General features: G+C 48.4%; 1 protein-coding gene across 1 annotated transcript in view; it reads left to right on the forward strand.

The window, feature by feature from the left end:
• Nucleotides 1-20471, forward strand: part of LOC308139131 (protein turtle homolog B-like) — a gene marked incomplete at both ends in the record, with an annotated part of 219201 nt that overhangs the window by 51408 nt on the left and 147322 nt on the right. The window contains one exon of the mRNA XM_080508476.1: nt 1695-1886. Within this exon, the coding sequence (XP_080364602.1) occupies nt 1695-1886 (192 nt within the window). The remainder of the gene's footprint in view (nt 1-1694; nt 1887-20471) is intronic.

The raw sequence follows: 20471 nt of genomic DNA on the forward strand, positions 1-20471 counted from the left end.
ACAACAACAGAACTGGACTAACTGCAGAGACAAGCAAACAGTACCTTTCACCATCTTTGCTGCAACCCCCCCCCCCCCCCCCCGCCAACTCCAAGCAGAGGCTGTGGGGGGAGCTATGGCTGCGCACCTGATGGGCTTTTTCTTTTTTTCCTCCTCTTCTCACCTCATGTTGTCCTTCTTTCCCCAAAACTTTCTATGCAATTTCGTTGTACCTGTTACAATGGCAATAAAGACCATTCTGATTCTGTGCCTGCATGTGTGCGTGTGTGTTCATTTGCTTTTAATTATCTATTTTATCTTTGCACTGTTTTCAAATCTTGTTTAAAATTAGGTATTACTTGTGTTGTTAAGTGGACTAGCAAGCGAGCTACGGCTGTTTTAGTAGATTTTCTAACATGGAATCTATATGTTTAGCACAAGCACAGCACCTCGCCAAGATGGTGGTGCTGTAGGCTCGTCATAGGTGGCACCAATTGGCATCTAGTTCTTTTTAGTTGTGGTCCCCGGTGTGTGAGAGGATGTAGACCTTCGTGTCTCGGTTGATGGTCTCCTGTTTCCTGATCTCAATGGCCTCCTTTATCCACCTTTTGAGCTTGTTCTCCTTCGATGTGAGGACCCTTCCCTCATTCCAGTCCATGATGTGGTTGTGCTTTTTGCAGTGCAACTTGTTTCAATGTATTCTACAGTCAGATGTCATCAGTGATTCTCAGTTTGTGTGGAGGAGGAGGAATGAGAGGAATCTTGCTCATGCTGTGAGGGTGAAATAATTACATGTGAATAATACAGCCTGTGTCACTTGGTAAATTGTGCTGGTCAATAGTAATATTTGGTTCATTTCCACAACAGCATTCTTGTGTCAGTTTTAATCTACTTCTGTGTTGGTGAACATGTGATTTATAAAGTCCTCCTTCTGATGTGGAAATGAGAAGACATTAAGAAATGCCTACATTACTGGATATGTGTCTGTATGTTTGAGCTCATTGGCTTGTCTTGTTCCCTGAAGGTGGAGTTTCTGCAGATGTATGAAGTGAACTGAAGCCTGGTTCACACGGCACAATAATTAGGCCGATTTTGGCCCTGATTCTCCCCTTTCCAACAATCTTAAGGACGCTCAGATCATCATAAGATAATCTTATCAGATATTCCTGCCGTGTGTGGTGTGTTAAGACTGCTCTGGTCTGCTCAGAAGGATGTCGGGACTGCTCCCATCTGAGATCAGGAATATTCAACATGTTGGATTGTTTTGGCTCGAGTTCTCACCGTGTGTGGTTTCCCCCGAGGGGAAGATGCAATGAGCCTGTTGACTGTGACGCGTAGCCAATTAAGGTGATGTGACGAAAATGACGAACCAAGGCCTCTTCTTTTTAAAACTTGTTTTTTCGGAGAAAAAAAACAGACCACAAACGATCGCGATTGCATCCTCTTCGTCCGCCAGGTTTGTTGACTCTGGAATCACGTTTGATCTTGCGAGGTTTTGTGAGATTTCCTGTCTGATCTGGGGGTGTTCGCGAGTGAAATCGGTTCGTGTGTGGTGTGTTGATGTTGCCGAGTGGCTGCACACCACACCCTGTACAACCAAAACCTGTGATTATTTATTGCCCTGTGTGGTCTCTTCGGTTTGGGAAATCTGCCGACAATTTTATATTTCTGCTGTGTGAACCAGGCTTAACTGTGGCTTGTCTTGTTCCCTGAAGGTGCCCATGGACTGTGGGAGGAGCCCCAGTTTGTGACGGCTGGAGCGGGAGAGAGCATCATCCTGGGATGCCACGTGTCTCAGCCCTTGAACGGCCAGCCCTACGTGGTGGAATGGTTCAAGTATGGAATGTCCATCCCCTTCTTCATCAACTTTCGCTTCTACCCTCCACACGTGGACCCAGAATACGCTGGTAAGACTGGGGGGCTCATGCAGTGGCTTGGTGTGTGCTGAACTTCAGATTTTGTTCAGCTTCAGACCGTGTAAACCCTGGACACTGCATCATTTCCTGTTCATCTAAGACAATCTACATGTGCACGGGTGCACAAGAATCATTGAAAACACTGTAGTTTGCATCACTAAACATGAAACGTAGGGTGTATCCGAAGTGATTGGGGCAACTTGAGCTTGACTACGGATGGATTGATTATTCTTTCGAATTTGTAGGGTCCGATATACAGTGGCTTGCAAAAGTATTCATACCCCTTGAACGTTTACACATTTTGTCACATTACACACCACAAACATAAATATATTTTATTGGAATTTTATGTGAAAGACCAACACAAAGTGTCACACAATTGTGAAGTACAAAGAAAATTATACATGACTTTACATTTTTTTCACAAATAAAACACTGAAAAGTGCAGCGTGCAAAAGTATTCAGCCCACTTTTCTCTGAGTGCAACCAATTGCCTTCAGAAGTTGCCTGATTAGCTGGGCAGCGGTAGAACGCCCGGGCCCCCGCTACCCCTCTATTTTAAACTGCACCCTAGACACATACATTGCATTGGGGGCACTCACCATGTTCCGGGGTGAGTGCGGCTGGAGTACGGGGGGCACGCTAGCTCGGGCGTGGCACCTCCGGGGGGGCTGGCTAGTGGTTCTCCCTCCCTATTCATGGTCGGATTGGTGGAGAATGAGATCCTGCAGTGGCCTGGTGGGGGCCAGGTGGGGGCCTGGGGAGTGGGGGGCACCCCCCTCCCAACCAAATAATTGTATGTACGTATGTCTGTATATATGTGTGTCTGTGTGTGTTTGCGTATGCTTTGGTGTGGGTATGTATGTGGGTTGGGATTAGGTGATGGGGTGGGGGGGGGGGGGGCATTGGGGCTCCTGGGGGTTGGAGGGTGGCTGTCCTCCAGCCGGGCCCGGCTGGGCCTTCGCTCTTCCTGGTGTGGGGGGGAGATGGTCTGGGGCTCGGCGGCTGGGGCCCTCTGTGTCCTGCCGGGGTTGGGGGGGTGGTGCGGCGGGCTCCGCTGCCGGGATCGTGGGGGGGGCTCCCGGCCCGCGTGGCCTGGGGGCGCTGCACTGGCCAGTCCCGGCTTGGCGGCTCGGGTCGGGGCCTGGGGCCTTGCGCCCTTTATCCTTCTCCTGTGGGCTCCTCTGGCCTGGGGGGGGTCCTCTCTGCACCCTTTATCCTTCTCCTGTGTGGCCCCTCTGGCCTGGGGGGTCCTCTCTGCGCGCTCCGTCTGGTGCCTTCCGGGTTGGGGCGTGGCTCTCCGGGGGGGTTTGTCGGGGCCTTCCTGGATCCGGTGGGTCGCTGGGTGCCGGAGAGGCGGCGTCCGGCCCAGGTGGCCTCAGCTCCCCGGGGTGGTGCTGCGGCCCCCCCACAACAGTTCCATTCACATCCAGAGGACAAACCACACACATTTTTCTTATTTTCTGCTATTGTTCTGTCAATTATCAAAATCATGTTGTTGTTGTTTTGTTTGTTTGTTTGTTTGTTTTTGTTTTATGTCGTTTTGTTTTTGTCTTTGCTATCATTGTTGTGATTATTTTGGTTTTTGCTCTGTTGTTGCTCAGGCTGGTTTCATCTCATGGCAGTTGGAAAATATTTGGATCACTGTGATTATTGTATTATAATGAAAAAAGGAAGAAAAATGTATGTAGCACAAACAAGGGTATTGTATGTTTCTCCTCACCCAGTCTAACTCTCTGTCTTTCCTCTCCACTCCTCTCCTCTCCTCTCCTCTATCCTCTCCTCTCCTCTATCCTTTCACCCCAACCAGTCAGCAGAATTCCTCCACCTCTGAGTCTGGTTTCTACAAAGGTTTCTCCCTGTTGGGGGAGTTTTTCCTTTCCACAGTCACAAACACACCTGCTTGCTCATGTGGATTTGTTGGGCTTTTCTATTTTCTCTATGAAAGCACATTGGAATGACTGTAATGTATTTAAAAATGTCTTTTTTTTAATTAAAAACAAAACAAAAGAAGTTGCCTGATGACTGCTGATTGATTGAATGTTGACCTAATGACTAAATAGAGTCCACCTGTGTGTAATGTAATCTCAGTACCAATACAGCTGTTCTGTGACGCCTCAGAGGTTTGTTAAGAGAATATTGGGGAGCAAACATCACCATGAAGTCCAAGGAACATGCCAGACAGGTCAGAGATAAAGTTGTGGAGAAGTTTAAAGCAGCGTTAGGCTATAAAAAGATTTCCCAAGCTTTGAACATCTCACGGAGCACTGTTCAATCCATCATCCGGAAATGGAAAGAGTATGGCACAACTGCAAACCTACCAAGACACGGCCGTCCAGCTAAAGTTCCAGGCCGAACAAGGAGAGCAGTGACCAGAGATGCAGCCAAGAGGCCCATGGTGACTCTGGACCAACTGCAGAGATCCACAGCTCAGGTGGGGGAATCTGTCCACAGGACAACTATTGGGCTGCACTCCACACATCTGGCCTTTATGGAAGAGTGGCAAGAAGAAAGCCATTGTTCAAAGAAACCATAAGAAGTCCCGTTTGCAGTTTGTCACAAACCATGTGGGGGACACAACAAACATGTGGAAGAAGGTGCTCTGGTCAGATGAGGCCAACATTGAACGTTTTGGCCTCAATGCAAAACGTTATGTGTGGCGGAAACCGAACCCTGCAGATCACCCTGAACACACCGTCCCCACTGTGAAACATGGTGGTGGAACCATCATGCTCTGGGTGCTGCTCTTCAGCAGGGACAGGGAAGTGGGTCAGAGTTCATGGGAAGATGGATGGAGCCAAATACAGGGCAATCTTGAAAGAAAACCTCTTGGAGTCTGCAAAAGACTTGAGACTGGGGCGGAGGTTCACCTTCCAGTAGGACAACGATCCTAAACATAAAGACTTGAGACTGGAGGTTCACCTTCCAGCAGGACAACCATCCTAAACATAAAGACTTGAGACTGGAGGGTCACCTTCCAGCAGGACAACCATCCTAAACATAAAGACTTGAGACTGGAAGTTCACCTTCCAGCAGGACAACCATCCTAAACATAAAGACTTGAGACTGGAGGTTCACCTTCCAGCAGGACCACCATCCTAAACATAAAGACTTGAAACTGGAGGTTCACCTTCCAGCAGGACCACCATCCTAAACATAAAGACTTGAGACTGGAGGGTCACCTTCCAGCAGGACCACCATCCTAAACATAAAGACTTGAGACTGGAGGGTCACCTTCCAGCAGGACAACCATCCTAAACATAAAGACTTGAAACTGGAGGTTCACCTTCCAGCAGGACCACCATCCTAAACATAAAGACATGACACTGGAGGGTCACCTTCCAGCAGGACAACCATCCTAAACATAAAGACTTGAGACTGGAGGGTCACCTTCCAGCAGGACCACCATCCTAAACATAAAGACTTGAGACTGGAGGGTCACCTTCCAGCAGGACAACCATCCTAAACATAAAGACTTGGGACTGGAGGTTCACCTTCCAGCAGGACAATGATCCTAAACATAAAGACTTGAGACTGGAGGTTCACCTTCCAGCAGGACAACCATCCTAAACATAAAGACTTGAGACTGGACGTTCACCTTCCAGCAGGACAACCATCCTAAACATAAAGACTTGAGACTGGAGGTTCACCTTCCAGCAGGACAACCCTCCTAAACATAAAGACTTGAGACTGGAGGTTCACCTTCCAGCAGGACAACCATCCTAAACATAAAGACTTGAGACTGGAGGGTCACCTTCCAGCAGGACAACCATCCTAAACATAAAGACTTGAGACTGGAGGTTCACCTTCCAGCAGGACAACCATCCTAAACATAAAGACTTGAGACTGGAGGTTCACCTTCCAGCAGGACAACCATCCTAAACATAAAGACTTGAGACTGGAGGGTCACCTTCCAGTAGGACCACCATCCTAAACTTAAAGACTTGAGACTGGAGGGTCACCTTCCAGCAGGACCACCATCCTAAACATAAAGACTTGAGACTGGAGGTTCACCTTCCAGCAGGACAACCATCCTAAACATAAAGACTTGAGACTGGGGCGGAGGTTCACCTTCCAGCAGGACAACGATCCTAAACATAAAGACTTGAGACTGGAGGTTCACCTTCCAGCAGGACAACCATCCTAAACATAAAGACTTGAGACTGGAGGTTCACCTTCCAGCAGGACCACCATCCTAAACAAAAAGACTTGAGACTGGGGCGGAGGTTCACCTTCCAGCAGGACAACGATCCTAAACATAAAGACTTGAGACTGGAGGTTCACCTTCCAGCAGGACAACCATCCTAAACATAAAGACTTGAGACTGGGGCGGAGGTTCACCTTCCAGCAGGACAACGATCCTAAACATAAAGACTTGAGACTGGAGGTTCACCTTCCAGCAGGACAACCATCCTAAACATAAAGACTTGAGACTGGAGGTTCACCTTCCAGCAGGACCACCATCCTAAACATAAAGACTTGAGACTGGGGCGGAGGTTCACCTTCCAGCAGGACAACGATCCTAAACATAAAGACATGAGACTGGAGGTTCACCATCCAGCAGGACAACGATCCTAAACATAAAGACTTGAGACTGGAGGTTCACCTTCCAGCAGGACAACCATCCTAAACATAAAGACTTGAGACTGGGGCGGAGGTTCACCTTCCAGCAGGACAACGATCCTAAACATAAAGACTTGAGACTGGAAGTTCACCTTCCAGCAGGACAACCATCCTAAACATAAAGACTTGAGACTGGAGGTTCACCTTCCAGCAGGACCACCATCCTAAACATAAAGACTTGAGACTGGAGGGTCACCTTCCAGCAGGACAACGATCCTAAACATAAAGACTTGAGACTGGAGGGTCACCTTCCAGCAGGACAACTATCCTAAACATAAAGACTTGAGACTGGAGGTTCACCTTCCAGCAGGACAACCATCCTAAACATAAAGACTTGAGACTGGAGGTTCACCTTCCAGCAGGACAACGATCCTAAACATAAAGACTTGAGAGTGGAGGTTCACCATCCAGCAGGACAACCATCCTAAACATAAAGACTTGAGACTGGAGGTTCACCATCCAGCAGGACCACCATCCTAAACATAAAGACTTGAGACTGGAGGGTCACCTTCCAGCAGGACAACCATCCTAAACATAAAGACTTGAGACTGGAGGTTCACCTTCCAGCAGGACAACCATCCTAAACATAAAGACTTGAGCAGGAGGGTCACCTTCCAGCAGGACAACCATCCTAAACATAAAGACTTGAGACTGGAGGTTCACCTTCCAGCAGGACAACCATCCTAAACATAAAGACTTGAGACTGGAGGGTCACCTTCCAGCAGGACCACCATCCTAAACATAAAGACTTGAGACTGGAGGGTCACCTTCCAGCAGGACAACCATCCTAAACATAAAGACTTGAGACTGGAGGTTCACCTTCCAGCAGGACAACGATCCTAAACATAAAGACTTGAGACTGGAGGGTCACCTTCCAGCAGGACAACCATCCTAAACATAAAGACTTGAGACTGGAGGTTCACCTTCCAGCAGGACAACGATCCTAAACATAAAGACTTGAGACTGGAGGGTCACCTTCCAGCAGGACAACCATCCTAAACATAAAGACTTGAGACTGGAGATTCACCATCCAGCAGGACAACCATCCTAAACATAAAGACTTGAGACTGGAGGGTCACCTTCCAGCAGGACAACCATCCTAAACATAAAGACTTGAGACTGGAGGGTCACCTTCCAGCAGGACAATGATCCTAAACATAAAGACTTGAGACTGGAGGTTCACCTTCCAGCAGGACAACCATCCTAAACATAAAGACTTGAGACTGGAGGTTCACCTTCCAGCAGGACCACCATCCTAAACATAAAGACTTGAGACTGGAGGTTCACCTTCCAGCAGGACCACCATCCTAAACATAAAGACTTGAGACTGGAGGTTCACCTTCCAGCAGGACAACCATCCTAAACATAAAGACTTGAGACTGGAGGTTCACCTTCCAGCAGGACCACCATCCTAAACATAAAGACTTGAGACTGGAGGTTCACCTTCCAGCAGGACAACGATCCTAAACATAAAGACTTGAGACTGGAGGGTCACCTTCCAGCAGGACAACCATCCTAAACATAAAGACTTGAGACTGGAGATTCACCATCCAGCAGGACAACCATCCTAAACATAAAGACTTGAGACTGGAGGGTCACCTTCCAGCAGGACAACCATCCTAAACATAAAGACTTGAGACTGGAGGGTCACCTTCCAGCAGGACAACCATCCTAAACATAAAGACTTGAGACTGGAGGGTCACCTTCCAGTAGGACCACCATCCTAAACTTAAAGACTTGAGACTGGAGGGTCACCTTCCAGCAGGACCACCATCCTAAACATAAAGACTTGAGACTGGAGGTTCACCTTCCAGCAGGACAACCATCCTAAACATAAAGACTTGAGACTGGGGCGGAGGTTCACCTTCCAGCAGGACAACGATCCTAAACATAAAGACTTGAGACTGGAGGTTCACCTTCCAGCAGGACAACCATCCTAAACATAAAGACTTGAGACTGGAGGTTCACCTTCCAGCAGGACCACCATCCTAAACAAAAAGACTTGAGACTGGGGCGGAGGTTCACCTTCCAGCAGGACAACGATCCTAAACATAAAGACTTGAGACTGGAGGTTCACCTTCCAGCAGGACAACCATCCTAAACATAAAGACTTGAGACTGGGGCGGAGGTTCACCTTCCAGCAGGACAACGATCCTAAACATAAAGACTTGAGACTGGAGGTTCACCTTCCAGCAGGACAACCATCCTAAACATAAAGACTTGAGACTGGAGGTTCACCTTCCAGCAGGACCACCATCCTAAACATAAAGACTTGAGACTGGGGCGGAGGTTCACCTTCCAGCAGGACAACGATCCTAAACATAAAGACATGAGACTGGAGGTTCACCATCCAGCAGGACAACGATCCTAAACATAAAGACTTGAGACTGGAGGTTCACCTTCCAGCAGGACAACCATCCTAAACATAAAGACTTGAGACTGGAGGTTCACCTTCCAGCAGGACCACCATCCTAAACATAAAGACTTGAGACTGGAGGGTCACCTTCCAGCAGGACAACGATCCTAAACATAAAGACTTGAGACTGGAGGGTCACCTTCCAGCAGGACAACTATCCTAAACATAAAGACTTGAGACTGGAGGTTCACCTTCCAGCAGGACAACCATCCTAAACATAAAGACTTGAGACTGGAGGTTCACCTTCCAGCAGGACAACGATCCTAAACATAAAGACTTGAGAGTGGAGGTTCACCATCCAGCAGGACAACCATCCTAAACATAAAGACTTGAGACTGGAGGTTCACCATCCAGCAGGACCACCATCCTAAACATAAAGACTTGAGACTGGAGGGTCACCTTCCAGCAGGACAACCATCCTAAACATAAAGACTTGAGACTGGAGGTTCACCTTCCAGCAGGACAACCATCCTAAACATAAAGACTTGAGCAGGAGGGTCACCTTCCAGCAGGACAACGATCCTAAACATAAAGACTTGAGAGTGGAGGTTCACCATCCAGCAGGACAACCATCCTAAACATAAAGACTTGAGACTGGAGGTTCACCATCCAGCAGGACCACCATCCTAAACATAAAGACTTGAGACTGGAGGGTCACCTTCCAGCAGGACAACCATCCTAAACATAAAGACTTGAGACTGGAGGTTCACCTTCCAGCAGGACAACCATCCTAAACATAAAGACTTGAGCAGGAGGGTCACCTTCCAGCAGGACAACCATCCTAAACATAAAGACTTGAGACTGGAGGTTCACCTTCCAGCAGGACAACCATCCTAAACATAAAGACTTGAGACTGGAGGGTCACCTTCCAGCAGGACCACCATCCTAAACATAAAGACTTGAGACTGGAGGGTCACCTTCCAGCAGGACAACCATCCTAAACATAAAGACTTGAGACTGGAGGTTCACCTTCCAGCAGGACAACGATCCTAAACATAAAGACTTGAGACTGGAGGGTCACCTTCCAGCAGGACAACCATCCTAAACATAAAGACTTGAGACTGGAGGTTCACCTTCCAGCAGGACAACGATCCTAAACATAAAGACTTGAGACTGGAGGGTCACCTTCCAGCAGGACAACCATCCTAAACATAAAGACTTGAGACTGGAGATTCACCATCCAGCAGGACAACCATCCTAAACATAAAGACTTGAGACTGGAGGGTCACCTTCCAGCAGGACAACCATCCTAAACATAAAGACTTGAGACTGGAGGGTCACCTTCCAGCAGGACAATGATCCTAAACATAAAGACTTGAGACTGGAGGTTCACCTTCCAGCAGGACAACCATCCTAAACATAAAGACTTGAGACTGGAGGTTCACCTTCCAGCAGGACCACCATCCTAAACATAAAGACTTGAGACTGGAGGTTCACCTTCCAGCAGGACCACCATCCTAAACATAAAGACTTGAGACTGGAGGTTCACCTTCCAGCAGGACAACCATCCTAAACATAAAGACTTGAGACTGGAGGTTCACCTTCCAGCAGGACCACCATCCTAAACATAAAGACTTGAGACTGGAGGTTCACCTTCCAGCAGGACAACGATCCTAAACATAAAGACTTGAGACTGGAGGGTCACCTTCCAGCAGGACAACCATCCTAAACATAAAGACTTGAGACTGGAGATTCACCATCCAGCAGGACAACCATCCTAAACATAAAGACTTGAGACTGGAGGGTCACCTTCCAGCAGGACAACCATCCTAAACATAAAGACTTGAGACTGGAGGGTCACCTTCCAGCAGGACAATGATCCTAAACATAAAGACTTGAGACTGGAGGTTCACCTTCCAGCAGGACAACCATCCTAAACATAAAGACTTGAGACTGGAGGTTCACCTTCCAGCAGGACCACCATCCTAAACATAAAGACTTGAGACTGGAGGTTCACCTTCCAGCAGGACCACCATCCTAAACATAAAGACTTGAGACTGGAGGTTCACCTTCCAGCAGGACAACCATCCTAAACATAAAGACTTGAGACTGGAGGTTCACCTTCCAGCAGGACCACCATCCTAAACATAAAGACTTGAGACTGGAGGTTCACCTTCCAGCAGGACAACGATCCTAAACATAAAGACTTGAGACTGGAGGGTCACCTTCCAGCAGGACAACCATCCTAAACATAAAGACTTGAGACTGGAGATTCACCACCCAGCAGGACAACCATCCTAAACATAAAGACTTGAGACTGGAGGGTCACCTTCCAGCAGGACAACCATCCTAAACATAAAGACTTGAGACTGGGGCGGAGGTTCACCTTCCAGCAGGACAATGATCCTAAACATAAAGACTTGAGACTGGAGGTTCACCTTCCAGCAGGACAACCATCCTAAACATAAAGACTTGAGACTGGAGGTTCACCTTCCAGCAGGACCACCATCCTAAACATAAAGACTTGAGACTGGAGGGTCACCTTCCAGCAGGACAACCATCCTACACATAACACCAGGGCTACAATAGAATGGTTTAAAACAAAACATATTCATGTGTTAGCATGGCCCAGTCAAAGTCCCGACCTAAACCCCATTGAGAATCTGTGGCCAGATCTGAAAACCGCCGTTCACAAACACTCTCCATCTAATTTGATAGAGCTTGAGCTGTTTTGAAAGAAGAATGGGCAAAAATCTCAGTGTCTAGATGTGCAAAGCTGGTAGAGACACACCCCAAAAGACTTGCAGCTGGAATTGCAGCAAAAGGTGGTTCCACAAAGTTTTGACTCAGGGGGATGAATACTTTTGCACGCTGCACTTTTCACTTTTTATTTGTGAAATTTTTTTTAAGTCATGTGTAATTTTCTTTGTACTTCACAATTGTGTGACACTTTGTGTTGGTCTTTCACATAAAATTCCAATAAAATATATTGATGTTTGTGGCGTGTAATGTGACAAAATGTGGAAAAGTTCAAGGGGTATGAATACTTTTGCAAGCCACTGTAGCAAAGTTCCAACTTACATGACTCCACTTGAAGGGGCCGGCCACGGGAGGAGAGCCACACCTTCTGTCCAGATTGCTACCTGGGCGCAGGTGTCCTGTGGAGATCTGACAGCTGTTTATTGCCACCGAGCGGGGGTGTGCAAACCGAGCATCTCTCCAGACATGCCGGCACCAGCAGAGATTAGCATGGACCGAGGCCACCACTACTTCCTCCTCCTGGGTGGGAAGGACTGCTCTTGCTGATTCAGCTCTTTTAGCCCATCCAGCACCTTCAGCACCCATCTCTTTAACGACTGACGTGTCTGATATAGCGGTGGGGGCTGTGGTGGAACAGCAGGTGGCTGGAGTTTGGAAGCCTCTTGCATTTTTCAGCCGCAAGATACGAGATAGCGAACGCAAGTATAGCGTTTTTGACCGCGAGTTGTTGGCGTCATATCTTGCAACTCGTCATTTCCGTTTCCTTTTGGAGGGTCGTTCATTCACAGTTTATGTGGATCACAAACCGTTGACCTTTGCGATGTCTAAGGTGACGGAGCCGTGGTCTGCTCGCCAGCAGCGCCATTTGGCATCCATCTCCGTGTTTACGACCGATATTCGGCATGTGGCTGGTAAGGCGGATTGTGTCACTGATTGTCTGTCTCGAATTTTTGCCTGTGAGTTCTGCGCCGCGACCCCGGTCAGACGTCGGTCCATTTTCCTCCAGTAGTTTTTTGGCTCCGGGCCCCATTCACCACTGTTTTCCACGGTCGTTTGTTCCGTTGGAGCTCAATTCAGCCCGTTTTGTGTTCGTGCAACATGACGCTCACTGCTCGCCCTTACAACCCCCGTATGATGGCCCCTTCAGGGTCCTGGACAGGGGTCCTAAGGTTTTTGTGCTGGATATAGGCGTAGGGAGTGCATTTCGTTAGACAGGCTGAAGCCCGCTCATATGATGGCTGATGAGGTCATGTGTCCGGCCCAAGTTCCCCGTCGTGGTCCCCCTCCTTCAAGACCACCAGTGTTTTCTCCTCCTCATGGAGGAGAGTTTCGCCGAGTTTCGCCTGTGGTTTCGCATGAGGGACAACGCAGCTGTTGTGGCCGACCGTTAAAGCCTCCAGTGAGGTACTGACTGGTTTTCCAGATTTGCCTTCTGGGTGTTCGGGGGGGGGCTGTGTGGCGGTTGTTAGAACTCAGGCCTCTCACCCAGCTGGATGATGGAAAAAGGGGTGTGGTTTTAGCGCTCCCGCGCCTGGACTGTTGCCGTACTGTTCAGTCGAGTTTTGGCGGTTGCTGAATAAAGACGTGTTCCTACCTTCAGCTCTGACTCATCCTTCGTCCCGCCACAATGCTTCCTTTAGCGTCTCCTTTAGCCTAGGAAACACTGATGCTCTTTTTGAGCTTCCTTTAGCCTAGGAAACACTGATGCTTCCTTTAGAGCCTCGTTTAGCGGAAGAAACATTGATGCTTCCTTTAGAGCCTCCTTGAACATAGGAAGGACCAGCTCATGCTGCCCCACAACTCCTTGCGGCGACAACATTTAAAGGGCCGGTTCATCGGAGTGTTCAGGGAAACTCAGGATCACTAATGGGAGCAGATCATGCAAGTGACCAAAGCAATAATCTGCTGGAACAACTTTAACTCATCAAAAATCCAAATGTGCTTTTTATTGTCCATTTTCGGAAACTTGCAGTTCTTTCCCCGCCACAGCAGACGTCACTAAGTTGCGACATTATTTCGGCATCACGAAGTGAATGTGCAGTCCGACTGCCTCACTGACATGATCGCCTTTCACTAACTCCTTTAGGAAACCTCCTAACACCTTTTCTTAACTCCTTTAGGACGCCTCCTAATACCTTTCCTTAACTCCTTGAGGACAACGCCTAACGCCTTTCCTTAGCTCCTTTAGGAAGCCTCCTAACACCTTTCATTAAGTCCTTTAGGAAATCTCCTAACACCTTCCCGTAAGTCCTTTAGTAAGCCTCCCAACACTTTTCCTTAACCCCATGATGTCATCCACTGGTTTAAGGAAGGTAGGTTAAAGTTAAGTCGAGACCAAGATGGCGCCCCCCGTGGCAGACGTGTTTGCTCGCTCCGCTCTACGCCGACTTTTTATTGACTTGTATATAGTGTATATAGTGTTTTCCGCTCTTTCTGCAGTACACAGATGCTGTGCACTGCTAACATACAACAGACAGACACTTTTGGACTTTGGTAGCTCTCACAAACACGCGGGATCTACTGGACCCATACCACCAGAACTACAACACATTGTCCGCCGCAGCAGCCCCCACCGCAGCAGCCCCCACCACCACCCCCAGGAAGGCCCCGAAGCACCGAGCCCGAGTGTGCTAGGTGACCCCAGGAGAACGCTCCGGAGACGGCGACGCAAGCGAGGCAAGAGGGGAGGGCTACATGCTAAGCTAAAATCGCGTGCTAGCAGACCACCGCCACCTAGCCTCCTACTAGCCAACATGCGGGCACTGGAAAGCAAACTGGACAAGCTACGAGCCAGGATAACAACACAGCGGGAAGTTAGAGAGTGCTGTGCTCTAATTTTCACCGAGACTTGGCTTTCAAGCAAAGTACCGGAATGCGCAATCCAGCTACAAACTCACTCCATACACCGAGGAGACCGGACCGCAGCCTCCGGTAAGGGGAGAGGGGGAGGGGTGTATGTGTTTGTAAACAAATCGTGGTGTGGAGATGTACAGACTGTCCAGACACACTGATTGCCAGACATGGAGTTTCTACTGCTGAAGTGCCGTCCCTACTATCTACCAAGGGAATTTACTGCTGTGTTTCTGGCCGCTGTTTACATTCACCGAGAGCCAATCAGCGGCAGCGCTCGGCCAGCTCCATGACGTCATCAGCGCGCTAGAGACCGCTCACCCTGATGCTGTTTTCATTGTCGCCGGCGACTTCAACCAGTGCAAACTACGGACTGTACTCCCCAAATACTACCAACATGTGGACATTCCCACCCGGAATAAAAACACACTGGACCATGTCTACAGCAACATACGTGGTGCATACAAGGCTGCTCCCCGCCCCCACTTCGGCCACTCTGACCACATATCCCTCTTCATGTACCCGGCATACAGACAGAAACTGAAACAGACAAACCCTGTCACCAAACAGGTCAAACTCTGGACCCCAGAATCTGAGAGCACCCTGCAGGACTGTGTTGCTCTGACAGACTGGGAGGTGTTCAAAGCTGCAGCCACTCTGGAGGACTCTTCTGTTAACATACAGGACTATGCTGAACATGTGACTGGGTACATCAGCACCTGTGTTGACAACATCGTGCCCACCTCACGAGTCAGGAAGTTCCCCAACCAGAAGCCCTGGATCACCGGTCAAGTACGACACATGCTGCGCACTCGCTCCCTCGCCTTCAGATCTAGAAATGAGGAGGAGTACAAAGCTGCAAAGTACGGACTGAGGAGAGCCATCAAAGCAGCTAAGAGGCAGTACAGAGAAAAGCTGAACAGCTTCTACACTGCTGCGGACCCAGGGCACATCACTGACTACAGAGCCTCCACCAGCATCATCAACCCCACAGACAGCCTACCGATGATCTCAACACGTTCTACACCCGCTTCCAGATCTCCACCCCCAACACAGAAAGGAGGCCCACACACACCCAGACCCTCTCCCCTCCCCCGACAGTCACAAAGAGCTCTGAGGAGGATTGACCCCCGGAAGGCCCCAGGACCAGACCACATCCCGGGGAGGGCGCTCAGAGCATGTGCAGATGAGCTGGCTGATGTCCTCACCTCCATATTCACCCTGTCCCTCAGCCAGAGCGTTGTGCCCACCTGCTTCAAAACCACAACCATCGTCCCCTCCCCAAGACAAGCCCCCCCACCTGTCTGAATGACTACAGGCCAGTAGCACTCACTCCAATCATGGCAAAATGCTTGTAGAGGGTGGTGAAGGCCCACATTCAGAGCAGCCTACCAGAGACACTTGACCCCTGCAATGTGCATATGGGCCAAACAGGTCCACCTCAGATGGTCCCATCACTGCTGCACTCCACTATTCCCTCTCTCACCTGGAGAACACAGACTCCTACATCAGGATCCTCTGTGTGGACCACAGCTCAGCCTTTAACACGTCATCCCCCACAAACTACACACACTGGGACTGCAACCCTCCCTCTGTGACTGGCTCCTAGACTTCCTGACTGGCTCCTAGACTTCCTGACTGGCTCCTAGACCTCCTGACTGGCAGGCCCCAGTCTGTCAGGATTGGAAACAGGACTTCAGCCAGCGTGTGACGGAGCAACGCCGTCAGTAACATGGCAGCGGCACACTGTCACACCCTGCGGCGCGCAGGCAACTCCCAAACATACACGTCACACTCACTTCCTCACTCCCCTCCGTACTTCACATCAGGTCATTCAATTAGCTCATCGCCCTCTTACCCAACTGTTAGCATAGCCAGACAGGGGTGCACACCTGACTGATGTGGTTTACCTGCACAAACATTCACACATCCATACACACACACAGAACGCTTACCGTGACATGACGCCTCACTGCAGTGGAGAGCTAAGACGGGGCGGAGCTAACTCCATTGACTATGTAGCTTACCAGCACGGAGGTATGGTCATGTGATCACAAGGTACTTTGGAATAATTATTTATTTTTCTTTTTGAATGCAATTATTTGCTGTTTTGCTGTGGAAAATGTTTTTGTTTACTTTAGAAGAAAAATTGAGGATCCGTTTAAAAAAGTGTTAGGTAAAAAACCTGCAAGAATGAAAAGAGAGACAACCCCAGTATGGAGAGCAATAAAGAGTCAAAACAATAAGTCAGCTTGTACAAGGACAGAGAAATGAATTCACCTCAGGAGCTGAAGTTCACCGATCTGCCCCCATCTTCATTTCTCTGCCCAGTTTTATTCAAAGTTAAAGTAGGCGGTTACATTTTCATACACAGACAAAGCAGGTTAACACTGGTTTCCAGGCCTGTGTGTGTATGTGTGTGTGTGTGTGTGTGTGTGTGTGGTTCCACTTCTATATGGTTCACACAGTTGAAGCAGGAGTCTCAGATAAGACGTCCCCCGGCCCAGAGGCCAGAGACCTTGAAGAGTCTCAGAGTGGTACAGTTTCAATAATACAAAGACTCGTGCCCTTGCAGGTGTGAACCAGTGAACAGTGGTTATAATAGACATGCATGAAACAACGATAACTTACAAAATGTTAATTCCCATTATATCAAGTACTAATAATAAACATAAAGTACAAATTTACCTAACAAAAAGGAGGTGAATATTTATTGTCATTGATTTGATTGGCTAGGAGAAGTCATCCCATGCTCGGGGGAGGGGTTTACCCTTTAAAAGCCGGGTGAGAAACTGTATTAGGGAGAGTCTGTCCCTGCAGGTGCTAGTGGTAGCAACAGGCCACAGGAAACTCCTGAGAGCCGTCAGCTGAAGGAAGAGCTGAGATCAGGTTTCGTTTGGTTTGGTTTTTTCACTCTGTAAATATCTTTTTTTGTCGCTTGCTGTAAATATCTACTTTTGTTTTGGCCACTGTAAATACTGAGCCCCAGCAATAATTTCAAAGAAAATAAATGCAATGTCGACTTGCCCTATGGCTCGTGGTGGTTATTATTAGTAGTATTATTTGGACTGGATGAGAACCCCGCCACATCATCACCAACACTGCCCCCCTCAGGGACGTGTCCTCAGCCCCGTCCTCTACACCTTGTTCACACATGACTGTGTCGCCTCCCACAAGGACAACATCATCCTGAAGTTGGCAGATGACACCGCTGTGATCGGAGCATCACAGGGGAGGAGGAAGCGGCTTACAGGAGGGAGGTGGCTGGTGTGAGGACAACAACCTCTCCCTTAACACTGACAAGACAAAGGAGATGATAGTGGACAGGAGGAAGGAGAGGAGACCTCACCGTCCACTGTCTCTCCGGGAGCTCGAGGTGGAGAGGGTGAGCAGGGTGTCCACATCAGAGGACCTCACCTGGACACTCAACACCACACAGGAGGACCTCACCTGGACACTCAACACCACACAGGAGGACCTCACCTGGACACTCAACACCACACAGGAGGACCTCACCTGGACACTCAACACCACACAGGAGGACCTCACCTGGACACTCAACACCACACAGGAGGACCTCACCTGGACACTCAACACCACACAGGAGGACCTCACCTGGACACTCAACACCACACAGGAGGACCTCACCTGGACACTCAACACCACACAGGACGACCTCACCTGGACACTCAACACCACACAGGAGGACCTCACCTGGACACTCAACACCACACAGGACGACCTCACCTGGACACTCAACACCACACAGGAGGACCTCACCTGGACACTCAACACCACACAGGAGGACCTCACCTGGACACTCAACACCACACAGGAGGACCTCACCTGGACACTCAACACCACACAGGAGGACCTCACCTGGACACTCAACACCACACAGGAGGACCTCACCTGGACACTCAACACCACACAGGAGGACCTCACCTGGACACTCAACACCACACAGGAGGACCTCACCTGGACACTCAACACCACACAGGAGGACCTCACCTGGACACTCAACACCACACAGGAGGACCTCACCTGGACACTCAACACCACACAGGACGACCTCACCTGGACACTCAACACCACACAGGAGGACCTCACCTGGACACTCAACACCACACAGGACGACCTCACCTGGACACTCAACACCACACAGGAGGACCTCACCTGGACACTCAACACCACACAGGAGGACCTCACCTGGACACTCAACACCACACAGGTTCGTCAAGAGGGCCCAACAATGGCTGTACTTCCTGAGGAGGCTGAAGACATTGGGCATGTCTCCCAGGATACTCAGGAACTTCTACAGCTGTGTGGTTGAAACACCTTAACCAGCTACATCACACCTGGTACGGCAACACAATACATCATACTCCATATTACTCTGTGCAATAACAGGTACCTTGTGCTCAGCCGCACATACTTATTAGCCAAGGTACCTCAGGCAGCTAAATTGGTATTTTACATAACTTATTATCGGTCGTTTCTTTTAACTTTTTACATTACTGCACTATGTCCTTGGGTGTGTGTGAGCGGGACTGTGTGAGAGCTGAATGTGTGTGTGAATGTTTAGGTTATTCTGTATACATGGTGTGTCTGCTGAGATGAATGCAATGCTGAATGTGAGAATGGCTGCTGTGTTTATTGTATGTCTACTGTGTGTTTTTAGCTACACCGTAATTTCGTTGTGCAATTTTATTGTAAAATGACAATAAAAGCTTCTAATCTAAATCTAATCAACACTACTGTGGCGGACTGCAGTCGCCTGCAGAGAGTGGTTAAGACAGCCGAGAAGATCACCAGAACACCACTGCCCTCTCTGCAGAGCATCTACCAGCACAGGGTCCACAGTACAGCTGCCTCCGTACTAAAAGACCCCCCACCCACAACACAGACTGTTCACCTTCTGCCCTCAGGCCGGAGGTACAGAAGCTTGAAAAGCAAAACGAATGGACTGAAAAACTCTTTCTTCCCCGTTGCCATCAGACTTTTGAACAGCTTCTGACATGTTTACATTTGCACATCTCACTTTCTCACTAATATTTTTGCACTGCTCTGTTACTTTATTTTATTTTTATATTTTTATTTTTATTCTATTTTTGTGTATATACTTACTTATTTATGTATGTCGGCTCCAGGGTAGACGGCAACATAAGAATTTCATTCTCTGTGAAACCTGGCTTTTACTGGTGATATGACAATAAAACACCTTGAACCTTGAACCTTGATTGATAAGGAGTTAGCAGGGACATTTCGGATGTACCCCAGATATTCCTAATCTGGAATCTGGTCTTATCTCATATGCTAATCTGCTGATATAACTCGCTTAGCATTAGCATTATAAAGCATTGAAAGCATTAGCATTATGTCACAGTGCACATTAGCATGTTAGCTAGTCCACAAAGCATACATTAGCCTTTTAGCTTATTAATGTCACAGTGCACATTAGCGTGTTAGCAAGTCCACACACTGCATGTTAGCTAGTCCTTAATACACATATTGGTATGTTAGCTCATCCACAAAGCACACACACTAACACACATGCTAACACATGGTAGCTTGTTTATGTAGCACATAAACAAGGACTTTCATGGTATGCGCAATCTTCGGCGTGAATGATGCAACACTGATGGACTAATCCAGATGTTATTTCACAATCCTGTTTTCGAATTATGTAGCAGTGTTCTGATCATCTTCAGTTGGTGATTCAAGGATTCAAGGATTCAAGGATTCTTTATTGTCATATCAGAAAATGATACGAAATTTGGACTCAGGTCCCGGTAAGCCAAGTAATAAAAATATTTATAACAGGAGCGTAAAAATATATACAGGAGCGTAAAAATATATACAAGGGATAAAGTGAGGAAGTGGTGGTGAATGTAAAGTGTAAAGTGTTTGTAGTGCAGGAAGATGAGGGAGTCTACGGAACATGGCTCGAGTTCACTAGTCTCACAGCTTCAAGGAAGAAGCTGTTC

This window comes from Blennius ocellaris, assembly GCF_963422515.1.
Source record: "Blennius ocellaris genome assembly, chromosome: 14".
Classification (NCBI taxonomy): Eukaryota; Metazoa; Chordata; class Actinopteri; order Blenniiformes; family Blenniidae; genus Blennius; species Blennius ocellaris.